The 21,394-nt window shown below is 40.5% G+C and overlaps 1 protein-coding gene across 3 annotated transcripts in view; it reads left to right on the forward strand.

Moving 5' to 3' along the window:
• Nucleotides 1-21,394, forward strand: part of MAGI2 (membrane associated guanylate kinase, WW and PDZ domain containing 2) — a 2,996,284-nt gene that overhangs the window by 799,850 nt on the left and 2,175,040 nt on the right. For all 3 annotated transcript variants that reach the window (XM_078679471.1, XM_078679479.1, XM_078679488.1), the window contains exon 2: nucleotides 17,358-17,474. In XM_078679471.1, coding sequence (XP_078535597.1) covers nucleotides 17,358-17,474 — 117 coding nt within the window. The remainder of the gene's footprint in view (nucleotides 1-17,357; nucleotides 17,475-21,394) is intronic.

The raw sequence follows: 21,394 nt of genomic DNA on the forward strand, positions 1-21,394 counted from the left end.
GCCTCCCTGTGCCTCCCTGTAATTCGGCCCTTCCTCTCATTTCCTAAACGGACTCCTGCGGTGTTGCTGAGTGGGAATTAAAGACTACAGGGTCCAGAATTCTTGCTCGCTGAGGATGGCGGAAGTGGAGCCAGAAGCACTTTTCCAGCTGTGTGGGATGCATATGGGTTGTGCCCAAGTAGTGCCTGGATGAAGTCAGGGCCAAGACGGTCCCGTCTGAGCCCAGAAGAGACAGGGCTGGGCCACCCCCATTGGCTCTAATATTTAGCTCCCTAGTGCCACGTACGAGAATCTGACAGACATGATTAAGAGCAGGGCTTTAAGTGGGCCGGGTACTGCCGGTGCTTAGCACCAGCAGTTCTAAAAAGTGGGTGCTGAGACAGGTCCCTAACGGGTTCTCCCATTTTTGCCCTAACTCTCAGGGTGAAAAAAGAAATCTTACCTCTTTCACAGTTTCATCATTTCAGGAACTGAATCATTTTCAATATGCTATACAACGAAGCCTTAGTTGTTGCATATTTGTCTTATGCAACTAACAGCCATTAATAAAGGCAATAGTCCTGGCCTGTTGTAGGTGCAATGTTACTTACTGTATTATATATCTGGATGCAATGTCAAAAGCAGCAATATACCCGTCAGACAGCGCATTATGTTAAGCACAGATTTTTATCTTATGTGTTTTAAGCCACGCCCATAATTACATCGACCACGCCCCTTTGTGAGAGCCCCCCAGTTTTTTCATCCCACTTAGAGCCCTGACTAAAAGGAAATATTCCATTTTAGCTATGGGTAAAGATCAGGATGCCACTACCACTATCACTAATTTCCTGACAAATGCTATGGGAGTAATTAACTATGAAATTGTCAATGTGGAAGTGTAGTTGGGGGCCACTCAACAAATTGTATTGGAGGCCCTTAACAATGATATCGGCTCCCTTCCTAATAGCAGTGAGGAGTTGGAAAGCAACTTTCGCCCACACTCAAGAAAACAGCTGTAACACATGTGTACTTCACATAACCCTGACAATAGAAGTATTGTCTTCCCCCCTGCTCTGATTACTGTGTCCCCTCCTGCAAAGAAGAAGAAGTCCACCCTAAGTTTGACCAGACAAAAAGCAAATCTGACAGTATCTGCGAAAGACTCCCGTATTGAGCGCAAAGGTGAACAAGGTTTGTTGCCGAGGGATGCATTGCTGGATTTGAAGCATACTTTGTTGTTCATGGAGTCTAACCGTCAATGGTATATTGAGAATGTAAAGAGTATGTTGGAGACGATTTTAAATAGGCCACAAGGGTTCGAATTGTGAGTATTCATGATATTTTGCTTATTAAAGGGCCCCATGCATCAGGACATTCAGGGTTTATTATGAAATCATAAGCCAAATATATCTTTCCACATTAATTTAGTTGATATTCCTTCTAGGGAGGGGTGTAGACTCAATGGCAATGCTAGATTACAGGACTCGCAAGCCCAATGGTCCGGTGGGGGTGTGTCCTCTATTTTGACTGCCCCTGCTATTCCCCATCCGCAGTTACAATCCCCGCTTACCCTCTGGCTGAGCTGATAACGCCTAAAACCTCTGTCAACCTGATACTGTTATCTAAAAAAAAAGTCTCCCCATTATGTTCTGGACAAACTGAAGATTGGTCAGATCTCAAGAATCTAGTGGTGTATTGGTTAGCAGAGGTCAGTTAGTCAGCTAAGAAATACCATTATCCTAGTATGAAGGGTGGATTGGGTGTGATTCTTTTTCCCAGAGTTTGATATAGCGCAAACTTGATCAGAAGGTTTAAGAGCGCTTTCATGACCACTAGTTGCATTACAGACAGACACATTCATTTTTTGTTGAGCCGGGTGAGATTAAGTGATTTGCCCAGAATCACAGGATGTTAAGCGTCCCTTCCAAGACTCGAACCTGGTTCCCTAGTGTTGAGGTTGACCGCTCTAGCCGTAAGGCCACATCCTCTCCCGATTTGGACCAATGTTATCCCCCGAGGACTGTATAGTGGTTAACTTCAGGTAACATTTTGTGGTGGGTACCCTACTGGAAAAATGAAAACATCTCCAACCCACTCAGCAGGTACCCTTTTGACTCACCGCCTGTACATCCAATAGAGGAGGAGCTTAACCAGAGGTAGGCATGGTAGCATCCAGATGCTGGTCAACCTATGACACGTGATTCTCCTTTGGCTACCATGCCTATCTCTGCTTAACAAGACCAAGTACGATATATACAGCATAACCAGAATAAGCACGATATATACAGTTGTTCCTTGTGCAAGCCATTCAATTACATTCCTTCATGAACTAGAGGAATCATTAACCTGCCATTCCAAGGAATCTCAGTGTGCTGTATAAACTTTTTGAACAAAAACTGATGTTTGAGCCCTGAAGAAGTCTCAGTGTTTGAGATGAAATGCGTTGGCTAAGAAGGGAAATTCACAGATGTTCTTGGATTTTTGCCTGTCTTGGATTATCACAATAAAGAATTTGAATCAGAAAACTGAACAACAGTCCGGACTTATTTATTACAAGATCTTGAACTTTTATTGAGAACAACAGAGACTGCCAATTAACACTTCTTAGATGGGTGCTGATTCCATATTGTTCACTGTAATTTTTGGGCTTTGCCCTTGAAGGAACAGACGGGGTTGTGTTCCTTGGAGTCACAAGCACCATCACCATAACTCTCAAGTCACAGGTGAAAGTAGGTGCTGTTTTGTTTTGCCTCAACCCTTGCTCTTTGAAATATATTATGTCAAATACCATCTAAATAGGTCTGCAGGATTATAGATTATATTGGTGAGTACCAAACAGATTCTACGGATAACGGCAATGGGATTGCACTAAATAACTCATTAGCAAAAAAAGAAATTTATGTTTGCTCACAAGTTTTGCCCTACAAATGGTGCTCTGCCATTGCCACCGATTTACATTAGCAGAGGCCTCTCAAGAGCTATAAATTATATACTCATGTCCAATAATATGTGTTCTGTCTTTCATGAGTTTAGTATTTGTTCTAATTACATTAGTGACCATAATCCTTAAACTATAAATTTACATTTAAAATAATGGAACATTTCACATGAGTTACATCTAGTAGAATTAGCGGTAGCAAGAAATGATGGGTCGAGGATCAGCTAGTGGGGTTTTGATGAAGATGTCTTATTAAAGGACCTTACAGAAACAAATGTCTCAGAATTTATATTATGTTTAACATTCTGGTTCAATGATAAATAAATTAGGACTGCCTTTGATAGTATTTCTAAAACGACTGAGAACCTGCTAACTGTGCATAATCGCCCGTTAAGCCTATTCATCCAGGTTGGTTTGAACATCTATTCACAGCATAACATAGGACATTAGGGCAAACATTAGCTAGGTCACCTAGAGACCTTTTTAAAATATGCAGAGTAAGATTTAATTTTAGGTAGGCCCCCGAGTCTAGAAAATGTGATACTTGAGGTGAGGCTTGGGCTGCTGTCTTAAAGGCTAGCCAGAGTAAGGAAAATACTGCCTCCTGGGGGGTGGTCAATATGCCCTATTTTATGGTGGATATCAGCACCTACTATTTCAACCAACATTCCAATAAAGTGTTGGGTTACACATTTTGAAGATATTTATTCTGGCCCAGCTCCAATAGAGAGGTAAATGAATAATGTACAGATAAGCATGGTACTTTCTTACAATCCTTAACTTTTGTCCTTAATGATTAAGTCTGGTTCACTTAGTGCAGGGTCTGAATAGGTTATTGTTGCAATATCCAAAAAGAGAAATAGAGCTAATCCAATGTGCTATTGCCCAATATCTCTTCTTAATTCCTTGGTGAAGATCGTGGGTCGCATAATGCTTGCTAGATTGGAATCATTGGAGGAGGACAATAACATCCTGTCAAAAGTCCAATATGGATTTAAGAAAGACTAGGGCGCTGTTGAACAGTCATTAAATCTCCATTTACTAATTGGTAAATACACTGTGGCCAAACAAGACTTCCTACATCTGGCTATGATGGATTTGAACAGTGCTTTTGATTGTGTTTCTCAGCTCTGGACAACTATGTTAAGCCAATGTGCAGAAGAGGCTGTAGTACACTGTCTGCAACAGCTGCACTTTAATGCACCAGTGAGGGTGAGGTTTGACCAGAATGGTGAATGTTCCAATTTGTTCCCGATAGGAACAGGTGTGAGACACGGGTGTGTGTTTACCCCCTTCCTATCCAATCTGTAAAAAAATTGTCTGGAATCCCATCTTGTCAATGGAGATGCCTAAAGTAGGTGCTTTTGCCATCGCCATTCTACTTTATGTGGTGTTGATTCCCATAACCGCAAATGGTTTACATAAGCTACTAGGGTCCGTCACTTGTTTTACTAGTTGCTCCTCCCACCTCAATCTGCTTACTATCCCCACCTTCAAACACAAAAAACATGGTGGTCTCAGATTTTCCTTTCTGGCCCCCCATTTTTGGAACTCCCTCCCGACTAAGCTTAGATCGGTAACTTGTTACACCCAATTTAGAACTCTTTTCAAAACTCTTCTGTTCTCACAAGCTTATGAATAAAGCTCCTGCACTCCTTTTTGCCGCTGTCCTTCCGCTCCTAGCGCCATGAAAACGCTTGGTGGAAGTGCGCTCTATAAATAATTTTAACATAACATAACATAACAAAAACAAATCTGAGGAAAACGTTTGCTATGATATGGGGGACCAGGCATGCCATGTCATGTGCTCATTCAGTAGGCAGCACTACGACTGACATGTTTATACCTTTTCTGACCTTGGGGTACAGTGTAATTCGGAAGGGAACTAGTCTCATTTGGAAGACATAAGAAAACAACAATGTATGAGTGCCTCAGTGTCAATTTTCAGATTTGATGAAAACTGATCTGATTAGGCTATGCCCTCCCTTGTTGTGGCATACTGATTGGTCTAAAATGGATACTGCCGTCGATTGGATTTATCTGATTGTTTAAATCTCGATCATGCACGTTGAACTCCATACCTAACTTATATTGAAAATGTATGTTTAATACTGGGCAAATCTGTTTTTCACTGACCCCGATTCTGTGTGTAATATCTCTAACAATGAAATTAAACCCCTTTTTTGGATATGTGTTGTGAGAAGCAGTTGGAGTTGGACGTTACTTAAGTTACTAATGTTGCTCACTCTTTACTTCCAACTTCGGACATTATGCAATTTTTTCTGCTGTCACTAATTCTGTACAGAGGCCCTTACCGACTGGCTTTGGCTTAATATGGTATACTTTAATGTAACATTCCCGAAAATGGGTAAACCTCGGGTGATTTTCTCTGTCTTTGCGGCCGGATTTCCATTCCAACTACTTTAAAATATGTGTCAGTTTGTACATTTTATGAAGAGGCACAGTTATGTTGCATATGGCCATTACTAGGGAAATTAGGTTTTAGACAACGTAGAGCCACTTTGATATTCCTGCAGCCACAGTCTGCAAGATATGTTCATCTGCTTTCCCATGATATCCTTTTTAATGATACTTGAAAGGATAGGAAAGGAGTACATTTTAAGTAATTTGATATACTTAATGTACCACTGCTGTTATGTATTAATATTGTAGTGTTATCTATGAACCTTTGTACATATGCAATGATTTTCTTATGGTAATATTTTATGGTTGTTTTTACTGAATAAAGACACATTTGACTTTGAAAAAAAGTATTGTTTTATTTCCTTGAAATGTTAAAAGCAGTATCACTTTTAATGAGGTGGATTCTGTGCGTTCCTGTATTTTATTCTTTGGTTTCTGGTGCCTGCTGGCTGATCATAGTACCCAGCATTCTCAAATCTCTTGTATTAGATAATGTGTTTCTTGTTTGCAAAACTCTGTACTACAATTCATTTAATTCTTTAATCAGAGTCTCGTATCCGTACTGAAACCACATGTTCATTGGTATATATTCTTTAGAGGAGGGGTGCCCAATATAGTGTAAGCGGACTAGATCAATGGCAAACGTTTAGGGTACCACATGAAATAAATTAACATAATTAAATGTACAGTCATATTATTTACATCATCAGCAGTTATTGCGAATATCTGGCATAGGTCTTGCCCTCCTGGGCGCATGTACACTGGACGCCATTTTCTTGGACAGTTGCTTATTACATCTTTTGAACTTTGTTTGCACAATGTGTGGCCAGTGTAAAATTGGTTGGACAATGCCAATTCCTGTTGGCCAGAGCAAAATCAATAGAAGGCAGCTCCGTCCCTTGCATTGGACAGGAAGACAGGCAGCTTGCCTTTTGGGCAGAAGTGTGTACCAGCAGGTGCATAATATGCTCTATGCCCATGAAAACCCCCTCTTAAATGAATGATGGGTACTCCCACATGTATATGGCACATTTTGAATTCCATCTGTTGTGGCAGGGGGCATCACTTGTACAATTTATCAGAATGTATATTCTTATTTTCTTGATTTCAGTAATGCTTTCTTTTGTGGTTCATCTTCCAATGATAAAGCATGCTATTAGAGGCAATCATGTTAGCCCTTTCGAAATTATGGGTTGACATATTTTCTAGTCCTTGTAACAATTACAATCTAATATTGACATTCTGCTATGGGACGTCATAGATATATTGTCAATAAAATAGTTTTGCGGTTTGTGCTAGATCAATTTACCACGTCCAAATATTGATAGATGTGTTCTTGGCTTGAGCCAGTGTTCATTCAGGAAATGAGATCAAAATGAGGTCGCAATTTTCTGAGGCAGGGCACCCCCATCAAAAATATTTGCCTTCTTTCATGTTAAAAGTGACAGATCTTATACTAATCAGGTGCAGAATGCACCGTGCTAGCTATTAATACGCACAGGTCCATGGGGTGTGTTGATACAGAAATGGAAAGGCCCAGGTGAAATTACTTCTAAATATATTGTTTGTTCAGGCATGTGGAGATTACATTTTTATGCAGTGGACATTTTGCGGGCCAAAGCCATGAATAACATGTGTCATCTCTAACAGCCGATTAAAAAGTCCACTGATCAGTAAAACGCGTAGGCATATCATCTTGTTTGCTTTTTTTGAGCTAGTGTGTGGTGGGGGGAGGACAGATATTGCGAGTGGGTTGTTCGTTGCACATATCTTCTATATTGAAGGCAGTGATGCTAAACCAGAAACCAATTCATTCAATAGATAGATCTGTCTGTTATTTAACCACATCACAATTATGAGCCAAAAGCATGCATGCATAATTTAAGGAAAGGGCAGTTAACAGATATTAACACCTAGCAGAATAAGGACAATAAGGTTATTATCACTCTCCAAAATGATTCCATTCTCTTAAACGGACATGCTCATTGACCCTGCTTGCATAACATGTTCACTAACTTTAGGCAAACACAACACAGAATGGCTGCCTTCTAAGTCTTCTCATTAATATTTCGAGACTGCTAATTAAGTGTTTGGTTTGCTTGAAGTTGCAGGTGCATTACTGCTGGCTTTGCACTGGCTTGAGTGTGCAATTGCTGCTGTTGGGCATTCATTTGCCCGTTGTATCTTGGTTGTTGGTCACTGGTGTGAATTACAGACAATCGGTGTGTGGTGGTTGTCAAAGCAGTGACTGCCTATTGCTTTGCCATTGTCGTCTGGTGTTTTAGCCATACTGTGCCTACTTTACACTTTTTCCTTGGCTATTTCTTGGCCTGGATGAACACTGATGAGCGTGCTGCTTTCTCTCCCTTTTTATTATCACCGCTGCTTATAATGTGTTGTGTTACAGCTTAAAAACGTATTATTCTTTATATAACACAAAGGAGCTTATTATGACTTTGGCAGTCTTGGAGCAGGGTCACCACTCTGCCACTCCATTCTGAGACCTCCAAAGCCATTAAAGGTTGCCCTCCAGAGTACAACTTATTTTGCTCTGGTGGGCAGATTTGTGGCGGTTTGAAGGCACCACAATGGGACCATCAAGGGCAACTCCTGCAGGGCATGGACTATAAAATCCATGCCCTGCAGGAACTGGAGGTGCATGCACATGTGGGGCACAACATGCATGCACCCCATGGTGCAGAGGCAACAGGGGGTCTGTAGGGCCCCTTTTGTTTCCTCATGGCCACACTTTTCATTTCTGTTGCACCTCCATGAAAAGTGTTTTTTTCTGATATTTTTCTAATTTACATAAGTATAGCATGAGGATATTTTGGACATTCATATTTATGTCACAATATTTTTGTATGGGTATATTTTAGGGGTCAATATTTTGTCAGTGAACCATTTATTTAATTATGCTTGAACTTAATTATTAGTTTTTTTCACTAAATAAGAAATGCTAACTTTAAAATGCATTGATTTGCCTTTTTCCTTAGGCTGTATTATTTCCTAGCTTGGTGTAATGGACTTTTGTTATGCTTCCTCAAATGTTGCTTTATCTTTTTTGTTTATGCACCATTCTTTAATCAACAAGACACTTTTCCAGTACTTCATTATGTGTGAATTGGTGGGAACTTAAGGGGTCATTAGGATTATGGAAAGGCTTTAGTCTGCCTGCCATTTAATCGTATTTGGGGCCGCCTGCCTATAAGGTGGCGGTCCCACAGGGCAAATTAGGATGCGACTGCCACTGAGCCGGCCGCATTGCCAATGTTTTGTATTGCGGTGGGTGCTGTGCTCTGCAGCACCCGCCGCAAGACAAAACAGACACCCTACACATATCCCTGCACTATGTGACAGGCACCATGTGGTGCCTACCACATGGTGTAGGGATATCTAAGGGGGGCACCATAGGTGCCCCCCAGGGCCTTTGTCTCTGGCCCAGGAAGGTGGAAATGGGCCCCCAAATCCATTTCTACCTGCTGTTTTGCTACAGTTTGACTGCCGCAGAATGACCGGCAGAAAGGGATATTGTAATCCCTACAGCAGGCACCACCTCCAGTAAGGGAATACAGGGAGGTCTGAGAGGCGGTGGGATAAAGATCGTCTGTCGGGACTGTGGCGTTCGGTGTTTCCAACTGCCACATGCCCAAATGAAAATTATAATTTGGCGGACGGAGAGCCCTGGTTAGATGGCTGAAGAACTGCCACCGACAGCCTGACGTTGGCATTACTTCGGCCATCCTAATCAGGCCCTAGATCTCAGTCTCAACCTAATCCATAGAGAGAGACAAAGTAAATAGGCTCTTTGTCAACTAACCCATGAGGAAGGAATGAACAGTCGTTTCTCATGAGTAACATGGGAAAATATGGTGGAGTATCAATTTTGTACTTAGTGAACAGAAGAATTGTCACATGACAGTCCGACCATTGTATGGTGACACTGTTGTCACAAATGGATGAAATGGAGTATGAAAAGTGACTCTCCTCGTTCGTCCATTGCCGACCACCTGCCGGTCTATCTTTACATGATCCTTGCCTTCTTTTCTCCTAATGAACTTACCTGCTGGACGATTTGGAGCTCTCTGGTGAGAAACCAGACCTGAACATTCTTGATTATTTCTGCACTCCCTTTGCCCACAGACTTTTCCTTAATGGACTCTAACTTGATTCCTTTGTACATGGTAAGAGAACTCTTCTGAACTTTCCTCCTGCCTTTGTTTGTGGAAGTAATCTCTAACCCTAACCATCCTCTTATGAATTCATTTTTTTTGTAATAGATTTACTTTGACTAAATGTGTAGTTTTAAACTGTAAGCTGTAAGACTCATGACAGAGTTACTTAAAATATTACTTATATGCATTGATTTTGGATCTTTAACACGACAACCAAATTATCTAAATGTGTCTGATTCTTTTATTGTGTCTTAATGTTCTTTCTGCAGAAACTGTGCTCACAACTATCTGATTTCTAAATGCATGATAGACAGAGAAATCGATTATTTTCAGAACATCAGGTTATTTTGCTCTTGTGCTGTGTAGACACAGCACAGCTCTTGGTTTGTATACTTCTCGTTAGATTAAACTTATTTAGAAGGCTGTGTTTTCCAATTTCAATACAGCATGGTTTGAGAGTATTGCACTTGAACCTGATCTCATATTTCTGAGTTGGCTACCAATTATTGATCCTCATTGGGTGGCCAACAGTTCGACACCCTGATTTCTCACCTCTCACTACGATGAAGAAAGGTCCATCTAAGGATCAATTCCTCTGTGGGTGAAGTATAGAATCTGAGTGAAATTACTAACTTTAGTATAACAACTGTATAGGCCCAGTGATAGAAAATCAAAAAGAAGCTTCCACTTCAACAGTTCCAAATAGTTGTTGTGACGTTATTGGCAGGCAGTAACTACAGCCATTGAGCCTTGCTTCTGGACCATCTCTGTGACCACAACTGACTTCTAATTATATGCCCATTGCCATTTGTTACAACTTACCCTGGGATTTCCTGGGCACTATACCATTTGGGTTTTATGTGTCATGTGCATTGGACATTTGATACTGTTGGGATGTCTGGACTTTGATTTTATCTCATAAACACTGTCTTCAGTGGCATTGAGCCCTCGAGGGTACTGGAGGCAGTGTTTCCCCCATCTTCCATCGTATGCTACAAATAAAAATACCTTTTGAACTAGTGGTTACAAATGAATAATGCCAGTGTTGTAAGCATTTTGATTTGCATATTGTGTAGTTATTTTAGCATTTCCTTTTAGCATGCTAACTAGTTGTATTGCCAAATCTGTTCTTTTTCTCTCTATGTAAAGTTGAGGCCAGTGGAAAGAATGCAATTATGTATAGAATGATGTTGGAGATTATATTGATTGTTTTCAGCTATTGTTTTCTCAAGATGCACAAAAGCAGCTGCAACACTGGTTCCTTTGTACTTTTAATAGTGACAGAGAGAAAAAGAGAGATAGTGGTGTAACTAGGAGAAGTTGGTTATAGGGTGCACATTCGAACATTAAAAGAAAAATGCTTACAAGCAACAATGGATTTCTCAGTAATAAAATATAAGAAATCAGCTGAGACTCACTGACACAAATATAATTTGGAGGCCAATTTATTAAAATCCCAAGGGTAGAATTGTAATGTGGGGTTTTATAAACCTACAATGAACATATAAGGTCCGACAGAAGGATGCAATTTTCTTATGAAAATGAACTGTGCTGGAACAAATTTAACTTGCCTGATGACATTACCATAGGTCTAGAATTTTCCATATAGTGGAGACATTTTTGGACAGTGGCTCAAACTGTATATTTACAACTGCACAGTAGCATAAAACTTTGGGGACAGCTACGAATCTGGGAGTCTATGATCACCAGATGCATGGTGATGTAGAGGTCCTGCATCCGCCCTAATCCGATGCGGCCATTTGGACCGCTGTGCCGGATGCGCCAGAGAACAGCCATTACCTGGCGGTGGCACAGGGCACAGGGGTATCCAATATGCAAGCCAGGACCTCCACCATCTGCCAATCAAATTTCGATTTCCCCCGGAGGTAGGCCCACCATGAAAAGGCTGGTGGTGGGTAAACAAAGGGAGCCTACAGGGTCAACAAATCCCTTCCATCATGGGGATGCATTCAGAGGGGCACAACATGTGCCGCCCTATTTGCATGCACCCTAAGTTCCACCACGGCATGGACTTCAGAGTCCATACTGTGCTAGAGCTGCTTTTGCGTTCCCATTGTGGGGCCCATTTTCAGGGCAACACCATGGGAATGGCAAAAGAAAGACCTGCCAGACACAAATTGAACTCGTAATATGGCGGGGGGCCATGCACGGCATTGGCGGTGCTGTACCGGCGCAAAGCCAGCGCAGCACTTCCAAAGTCATAATCAGGCCCTGAGTTCTTATGTTGCATTTAAAAAAAACACACAATTGCAAGTGAAAAGTATTTGACAGCAATTCTATCATTAAGATACTAACATATTCACAGCAACCTGGGCAAGTCAGATTTTCAATTGTATGCATAATGATATCAGTGCAAATAGCAATTATTATAATTTGTGTATTCACAAGTATGATAAGCTGAGTGTAAGTAGAAGGTCATCATACTCTGAGATACACCAAGGTTTTACGGCCTTGAATTAAGTACTTAGGGTAGGCAGTATTAATGTTAAGCTATTAGAAAAAGGCCACTCTTTTTTGGGCACTCACAAGGCCCAAACAATCTGATCCACAGACCTAACCTCATCCTATCTTGGCTCTAAAAGCATGGTTTTCCTCAGAGAAAGTCCATGTGGTATATGAAAAGTAGCGGGTCTGCTAACCATAGAGTTAAGACATGCAGACCTTAGAGGTCCAAACCAAGGTCGGTAAAAAAATAAACATTTTATAAAAACAAGTCAAATCGCACATTAGGGAAAACAAACAGATAATGCTTTATTATCACACAGCTGGAAAAGTTGTAAAAGAGTTTTTGTGGCCTGAAGAAAAGGTAGTAAAATTTAAAGCCAAACTATAATCGAGTCGGAGGTTGAGTGTACTATAAGTGAGACGAAACTGTAGCTAATGGTTGCCTGTATAATGGTGCCCTTGAACAAGTTTTTGATTAACCCACTGAAGAACAACCTCACTATGGGCCAGATTTATCAACACTTTGTGGTGGTTCAAAGTCCCTAAACATAGTGCAAACCAAGGAAAAGTGTTGATCTGTGATTTACTTGCCTAAAAGTAATTCAAAGTAGCACTATATGCTACTTGTTCGACTTTGAGTCAAGGAGGCATCCCATGTACGAAGTAACGCAGTTCCCAAGCTATGGTTTATGTTGCTAAGCACTATCTACTAACAATTGTATACAGGCTTAGGCTCCGCAAAAATGCATTGCCTCGAGGCAGCTGTGGCTCCTCAGTTATGGTGGAGGAGCGTTGCCCCCTCTGCCAGCACATGTAAGACTTGAAAAATAAAATGATAATAAAGCAGTTTATCGTTTTATTTTTCTTCACAGGGCTGAGTCTTGGAGGCGGGTCCATCGCTATGACAGGCATGGAGAATGAGCGGTGGGCACTGCTGAAAGTGAACATGTGGGTTTGGCCGGCCGTCTTAGGGCAGCCAAACCAGCATGCACACTGAGCTGTTTCCAACACGAGCTGCGTTGCTAGGTTAGAGTTAGCAGGCACAGACTCCTAGTCTCTCTGGGAGTGCAAATCCAGCCTGCTCAGACCAATCCTGGTGCTTCTCCTCTGCTGCCAGCACCATGAGAGCAGCGTCTTAATTGGCCATAGGGGAGTCTGGGAGCCTGTGCTGCAGTGGAAGCAGAAGAGCAGCATAGGTGGGCAACAGGTAAGTTCTTTTTTTGTGTGTTGTTATTGTTGTCCACCTCCTCCCTCCTTCGCCCCACCACTTTCCATGACACTAACCACTAATGCCTCTAGGTAGGTACTAAGAAGGAGAAAAATTGTCTTTTCTCCAAACTTTTCTAACTTTACACATATGCTGTACTGTACAGCACACAAACAAAGTGGGAAAAGTTTAAATGCAAGTCTTGACTGATGATTTAGTACTGGAAAGATACCTTTCCAGTGAAGGTGTGTGTGGCATTGGCCCGCTAGATAGCACGCCAGCACTTTGAAGAGAGCTGTCTTGCTCTCCCATGAAACACAGCACATCAACGTATGATGCTGTGCTGTGTTGCATGAGATATTAATAAATCTGACACTACCTGTCTCCTTTAACGAAAATACAAAAACTCATTGGCAGACAAGTGGGCTCTAAAAGACTGAGCTGAAAGAAGGCTATAACGTGAAGGCAATCCAGTTCAAGTTAAATAAAAAAGTGGTGATCTCACTCAAACTGTAAGATTAAAGGAATAGCAGCTTGTATGAGCAGCAATGCAAACCATATATTTATTAGGAGTGGTCGTAACTGGCGTAATTCGCTCTAGTGTAATTACTCATGATTACCGGAAAATTACATGTAAGCATATTAAAAGCGTAATTCAGTTTTCTGCACCCTCACTTACTAAATGGGCCAAAGACACATTTGCGCTACGGAAATAGCACTAAATACTCAGGACATGAATAGCAGCAGCCAGCAGCCGTTCTCTCTCTCTCTTCCTTTATTGTTCCTATGCTCCTAGGTAGGATTTTGCCCTAAATTACTCAAGCTAGCGTAATCGCTGGAAATTCACCAACTGTAATACTATCCATCACAAAGATTAGATAGGAACACTATAAGCCTTAAGTATCTTTCTAAAAGTCTTCTTTATTTTCTGTTGTATGGCTTCCTCTATCCATTGCAATACACAACCTGGTTCATAAAAACAAGAATGCTTTGACACCAAGGTCCTTCCCTTTTTCCAATATGGGTGGGCCCGCCACTATCAGGCTGTTAGTGGGGGGCCCACCGACATCCATTTAAGTGGTCTGACCCTCGGTTGGAGGCATCTGTGGGGGATTGACTGCTGCAGTTCTGACAGGCTCAAGAAGCCCGTCCGGTAGTGGTGGGACCGTAATTTCTACAATAGTGGCTGTGCTCAGGCACTGCCGTATTGATTATGAAACCCTTTCCCTCTGCCTTACTATGGCGGTCTGACTGCCATAGAAAGGCAGATGGAAAGGGACTTTGGGGGCTCCTAGCAAGGTCCTCGTCCCACCGGCCTCCTCTATGGGCCAAATGCCCCCCAAAATATTCATGCACAGTGTGCCAGACACAAGATGCATGGATGTTTGAAAACATAAAAATTCTATTGATGCTTGTGCTGCAATAGAAAAATAGATGTTTCCAACTGCCCATAGGGTGGTCACATCCTAATTCGGCGGGTGGAACCAGTGACTAATAGTTGGGCAGATTTAATTCTGCTATGTGCGTCCAACTTACATCGTAATTTTGTCATCCTATATAGCCAGTAAGTTCGAAACTAGCAGCCACTTGTAAGTCAGATATTGTCTTTGCCCATCTTTTATCATGTGGTGAATTGTGCAAAGATACAATCATGAATAGATTCAGGGCTGTCAGGAATATAGTGATTTTAAAAGCAGGCATTTTATAGTATGTGAGCAAGAAAGTCCAACAATGTAGTATTGATTTGAAATCAGTTGTACTAGGATTTCTCTTAAGAAAACAGAGCGTATGAATTATTTTGAGACATAGGGGGTCATTATGATGACGGTCGGGCGAGTGTCTGACCGCCATTGTTTCGGGCTCGAGACTGTCCAATAAGGAGTAGGCGGTCCCGACAACCCAATTTCGATACGACTGCCATGCATGAGGTCATAATCATCCCTTTTTCCATTGCAGCTTGTGATGCCGCAATAGAGAAAGGGATGGTTTTGAACATCCATGCGCTGTGTGCAAGGCCATGCATTTGGTGCCTGTTACATAGTACATGGACGTTTGGGGGTGCACCACATGTGCCCCTCAGGCCACAACGCACATGCCTACATGGGACGGGGGCCCTCCAAGGGGCACACAAATTCCTTTACTGACAGCCTTTCAATGATGGTGGGACCGCCTTTAAAAGGCTGTTGGGAAAGGGCATTATAATCCATATGGCGGTGCCTTCTCAGGCAGCACCCCCATTGTAGGGATTATGGTCCAGCCCCAATAGGCTCCTTGAGCCTGTCAGAGGCGTCGGTCTGTCCCTCCAAACGCTGCGCTCTGACCGAGCACATCATAATGCAGCGGTTGGACTACTATCCTGGCTGTCGGGTGGACCGCCATCGATGGCATGTCAGTGGCGGTCCACTCAACATCCTAATCAGGCCATGTTCTGGTGCGAACATAGGCTTCTATTGGATTTCTCCAGGGTATATTATCAAACCCATTATCGCCGCTTTAGCAGCAGTTTTCTGCCGCTAAACCGGCGATAATTTTAACGCCGTCCTTGATAATATGCCCCTTAGGTTTTTGTAGTTCTTTGACTGGAAATATTGGCCATATAGTTTAAACATCCATGTTATACTATATTATATTATGTTATCTGTGTTTTTGTAGCACACTAATCACGTGTGAGGGTATCCAGGTGTTTATGTTCCTGTAACACTTTGGTAAGGAAAGAATAATTGGAAAGTTACTTCTTATGTGAGAGTATGCTGTTGATAATTTCAAAACAATGAGATAGGGGTGCTGTTTGATGTAGAATCATTAGGAAGCTTGCTGATATGTGAGCATGTCAAGCTAAGAAAAGGAGGTCTGAAGTCTATGTGTTTTAGAAGAGACACTATTCAGTTTACTATTGGAGTTGAGACATTAAATAGATGGTTCTAGGGCTTCATGTAGGCCATCTTGAATGTGCAAGTTTTGAAAGTATTAGGGTAATTGTTGTCAATAGAGCTGTGAAGTTGCATAGCAATGTTCCCATTACCTGGAGTTTAGTTTGAGTGTCATCAAATTCCCATTTTGCTTTCATAAGCAAGTGCTGGTCTATTCCACCTGTGGACTCTGGTTCTCTCATGCATTGAAGATTATGAAAGTAGTCATTTCCTGCAATGCTTGGCTACTAATTCATAATGAATGAACCAGAGGCAACCTATCTTGGAGCTCTGCAGTAAAGAAGGAGAGAATTAGACTAGATTAATAATGATCTATGTTTGATCTCATCAATTGCTATATGAAAGTACCAAGTTGTCATTAACACTTATTTGGCAGCACTGTAAAACATACTTCTTATATACAAAATAGTCATTTTGAAACTTATGGAAGGATTTAACTGTTTCATGCATGCTATTTACAAAGACCACGAGTAAACATAGATAGGTGCAGTTAATTAATTCGACATGTTGGGGATTATGACATAAGTGTAAACACAAACATTGCTACACACACATGAATGACATTATACACACGTGGCAGAGTACTTTGTCTGCCAAACGGTCTGTCCATCTGTACACTTATGGGTCTTTACGGTGGACCGCCAACCTTTTGCTGGCAGTGCCTCACCTAGCTCAGCCGCTGGAAACAATTGAATGATGGCCCTACTGGTACTAGTCCATTAGTCAAAAAATGCCCCCCCTCCTACACACACACACAGATGTACACCTCCCCCCCACACACACACACACACACACTCTGAGAGAAAACTCGCTGGGGCCAAGATTTTAGATTTTCAATTTCTATTTGAAAAACAAAAAACATTGTCACATGACACATGACTGCCTCTCAGCAAAGCTTCACCTCTTTCATAGATCTCTGCCAGGCACAGACTTCTCCAGAGATTTCAGGTAGTCATTTGCCAGGGTGTTAAAAGTTTCGACCACTGCCCTCCTGGCAGGATGACAGAAACCCGCATACTGTAAATAAGGCTGTTTGTCTGTGAAGTGCACATACACACATCACAAAAGTCACCTGCTGCCTCATTCATGTGTATTCATGAATAATATGTTCATTATGTATGAGAGTGCCGGAAGTTGGCATAAGAAAACGTGTTGGCTCTCTATGAAACCGCATGAAAATATTTTGCTGTTGCTGTTATTTTATTCTTCTCATTCCTTTCTTGTAATTTATTTTGCAGGAGGCATCATTGATAAGGACCTACGCCGCTACCTCAATTTACGGTTTCAGAAAGGTTCTGTTGATCACGAACTCCAGCAAATCATACGAGACAATCTATACCTCCGAACGGTACCCTGTGAGTACACTGGCTTAGGCTAATTAATTTTAAACGTGGATCCTATGACTAGCTGATTAGATATGAATTTGAAACATGCTATGTTCAGGTTTTTAACAGTGCACTAGTCATATGCTAAGAGGTTTCTATTATGGATCTGATTCTGCTTTTGAAAGTATATGCTTATGACTCTGACATGGGAAACTACAGGTTTTTCAATCATAATGTTATATTTTGCTTTTTAGTTAATGTACAAGTTAATTAAAAAAAAGTCATATCTTACAGATTTTGTTGACAGTTCTGGATAATTGTTCATTTTACCATTTGCCATTACACATTTATCCAAATTTCTCCACAACGAAATGAATGAAAAGTGGATAGTTTATCTTACAAAACCTATAAATCAATCATTTTATTTAAACCTTTTTTATAAGCATGCACACTATTTTATATCTAGTATTCACAAAAAAACAATTATTTACATTACATTAACGTTCTAAACTGCAGTCTGAACACTTTGCACACAATAGTTCCTTCTATGAGAAATTGGAACACATCATATAGTTCTGATTTTGAGAAATATGACCATACATGTTTAATTTTATCCAAAGTCTCCAGATATTGATTGTTTTTCTCTCAGTTTATAGAAAATGGTGTGGATATTTTAACTTCATTGGCAGATTAGTAAACCTTAACTAAGTGACTAAACTGTTTATAGCCATGTTTGACATTCCCCAAGGGAGATTTCCGTTTCCATTGTATTGCTTGCATTGATGTTAATATTTGGAACAATGTCATTATTACTGTATGTTAATCCTTTATATTCTCTTTAGAAATCATTGGCTTTAATATCTGTGTGAACATTTGCTAACACAACGTCTCATTATGACGCAAGCATTTGTTGATGGGACTAGGAAGCGGTTCTGGATTTCTTTATGCAATATTGTGGAAATGATTTTGCCCGAGCATAGTTATCAACTCTTATGGCCATGTTTACACATGTAGCTGTCTGTATGCAATATTCACCCATTCACAATTTTAAATGGTGATGTTTTGAAAAGCAGTACTTTTTAATGTCTGCATGAACCTGGCGTAGGCTGCCATTCATAGAAATAATCATCTTAGATAAACCCCGTGAACCATGCCTACCTTCTCCATTTCCTGCTACTAGAGATTGTTTTTATCTGCTTCTTGTTCTGATCTGCTTAGCTTGTCTCTTTCATAATTATTAGTTGTCCTTATTTTTGCCCAAAATAAATTACACAACTGTTAGTCAGGTGTTGGCTTGGCTGAAATATTGACTTTGAATTGAATAGTAGTGTAGCTATTTCTTGGCCTCAGGGTCAAATGTTGTAGCAGGCCTACACATTCATATTTTCTATTCACAAGTATAGAGGGTTAGAGGAGCAAGAATATATAAAACATTGTTTCCAGACACACAGGCCTGTCAAATCTCTACAAGAAGGTTTTTGGGCAAATCACTTGAAATCCAGATCGACTTCAGCTACACCCCAAGCCTGCTTGACTCCTTCAAGCTCCCCCGGTTTGAAATAATCTTCAATATGTATTGTTTTAAATACGTCGTCGCTTCTGCTGCTAAAGATGCCACAGATTTTTTGTATATTTTAACGAGGTTGTATTTTTTAGAACAATTTTTTCAGCAGCAGAGCTATGATTGGTTGTTGTAGTGGTCATTAAATGATTTACAAATGTAAGTTCTTCCAACTCTATCAGATCGGTCAAAGATGTTAATCTGATGATAATACCCGATTAAATATGTGTTAGATTTTGATCGAAATAAATGATTAACTCTAAATAATGAGTGGAAATCATGAAACAAAGCTTTCCAAACGGTTATTAAAATAGGCTTTGCAACCCTAGCAACAGAAAATGTTACATTTTCCAGATAAATATATGGTCTGTGCACTCGAAATAATGTCAATCGTATCTACATTTTCTGAAAGCATTTCCATATCTTCGCTATTTTTTTCACCTTTAATGTAAGATAAGAATGCAGAGATTGTGAAAGTAATGCTTGTTAATATGTGTTCAGAAGAAGAAAATATTCTCCATATGGCGAACTTGCATGTATGTTTGCTGTATCTGTTACATACACAGTATAATTGTTTAGCATCCTTGCGTGTGTGACTTCGTCATTCACGATGACGTTCTTCTTAGGGGACTTCTTTTCATCTACTCATATCTGCAGTTTTTAGCATCCAGGTTCATTATACAGCAAGATGTTATCCTTGTTCACTTAGATTAATTATTAACGACTGACCTTTGGAAAATCTGTCTGTTTTAGGAGATAACTGAGCTAGAAACCTCTGTCAACGATGCTTTTGCTTTTACTCTCTGATTTAAATGCATATGAAACAGCATTTACCATTAAATACAATGGCAAATGCTCCTAACATTCCACATGGTGAAAACAATTAAGGACCTGATTCTCAAATCTATGTTTCCTTAAGTGTGTCATTACTCCTGGAAATTCAGAAGTAAATCAAGCGTCCACGAGGAGTAAAATACTACCTGCTGAAAAAAGCTTTATGAATCGGGCCGTAAATCTGATGATGTTTTTGGATGTCTATAACATTAATGACTCAAAAGTGCAATACATCTGTTTTTTTCGAGTTGTCTTAAATGTAAAGGATGAGTCACTTGTAAGGCCGTCATGTTTTTTACAGCCAAAATCTCACTGACCAAATATATAAGCAATTATATCGAGACAACTGGATATCTTAATTCAGTATGATGCCCTGAACTACTGCTGCCCAGAATGTATACATCTGGTCCAAAGTACACTTTATCACTACGATTGCAGTATTAGAAGGGAAGGATAGTGAAAATGAACCCACATTTCCTATTCCAGTTTTAAATATATGTAAGGATGTATCTTGTATTTGTTTAACACAAAACTATTCAAAATGCAGTGAAGCGTTGTACATGGTAAAAGGCAAAGATACCAGTCAATGAGTTATTGGAGGAAAAGCTGGGTTCTGAGAATGATTTACTTTGTCATGATGTAGTGTTCTTTAAAGAGGTGTGTTTTCAGCATTTTTGCTAAATTGGACCAGCTTTAAGGCATTCCTGATACATGGTCCGGATCTAGGGTTTATATATGGGGAAGGCCTTTTGCTCAGTTATGTACTCTTCTTCGCCTCCATTCTGATGGTGTCTTGGCTTTTGATTGGACGAGAGTCACAGGTGAGGAGTCTGTCAGCCACTTAGGCAGGGATTCTGGCCTTGAATACTTTGTTGTACCTGATTTTGAATCAGTGTAGGGTGGGATTCCTCATCAACACTACCCAAGCAAATGTGAAAGAGAACTGTAAGTAGAGTTAGAAATGAAAAAGAGAAGAGTGATATTTAAGGTCTGTTTTTATAGAATAAATGTACTCAACTTAATATTAGACATTGGATTTCTGAGATATTTCCCTATATTTAAAGTGTATTTGACAATAATAAGCCAATTGACATTATGTTACTAATGTTATGGAAACCAGTAAGTTTGTAAAAAAATATATATGATAAATAATCGAATTTGGCTACTCCTCTGCAAGCTATGTTCTAGAGGGCAAGGGAAGGCTTTCTTACGTCAAGGCACAATAGAGAAAATGGCATAGGCATCATGTTAGCAAGAGAAATTACGGGGGGGGGGTGTAGGAATGATAGTGGAAAAAAGAAGTGACAAAAATACAAGACTAGCATTGATATTATTAACACTACTACCCTCTGTGGTGTGCTTTTAGACATTTCCCTAAATCAGTTCTCTAAATCACATTCTGTACATTGGACTCTCTTTTAACATCCTGCATACTGAAATATTTAACTTTATTTGTTTTGTTTTCCACCTACTTTAAATGCTTCTTAGCCCCTACCCACTTTCCTATCTGTTTATTTACATTGCAGTGGGCCCTCTGTTTACTGCAGTAGGTCCT

This window comes from Lissotriton helveticus, chromosome 1_1, assembly GCF_964261635.1.
Source record: "Lissotriton helveticus chromosome 1_1, aLisHel1.1, whole genome shotgun sequence".
In the NCBI taxonomy this organism is placed as follows: domain Eukaryota; kingdom Metazoa; phylum Chordata; class Amphibia; order Caudata; family Salamandridae; genus Lissotriton; species Lissotriton helveticus.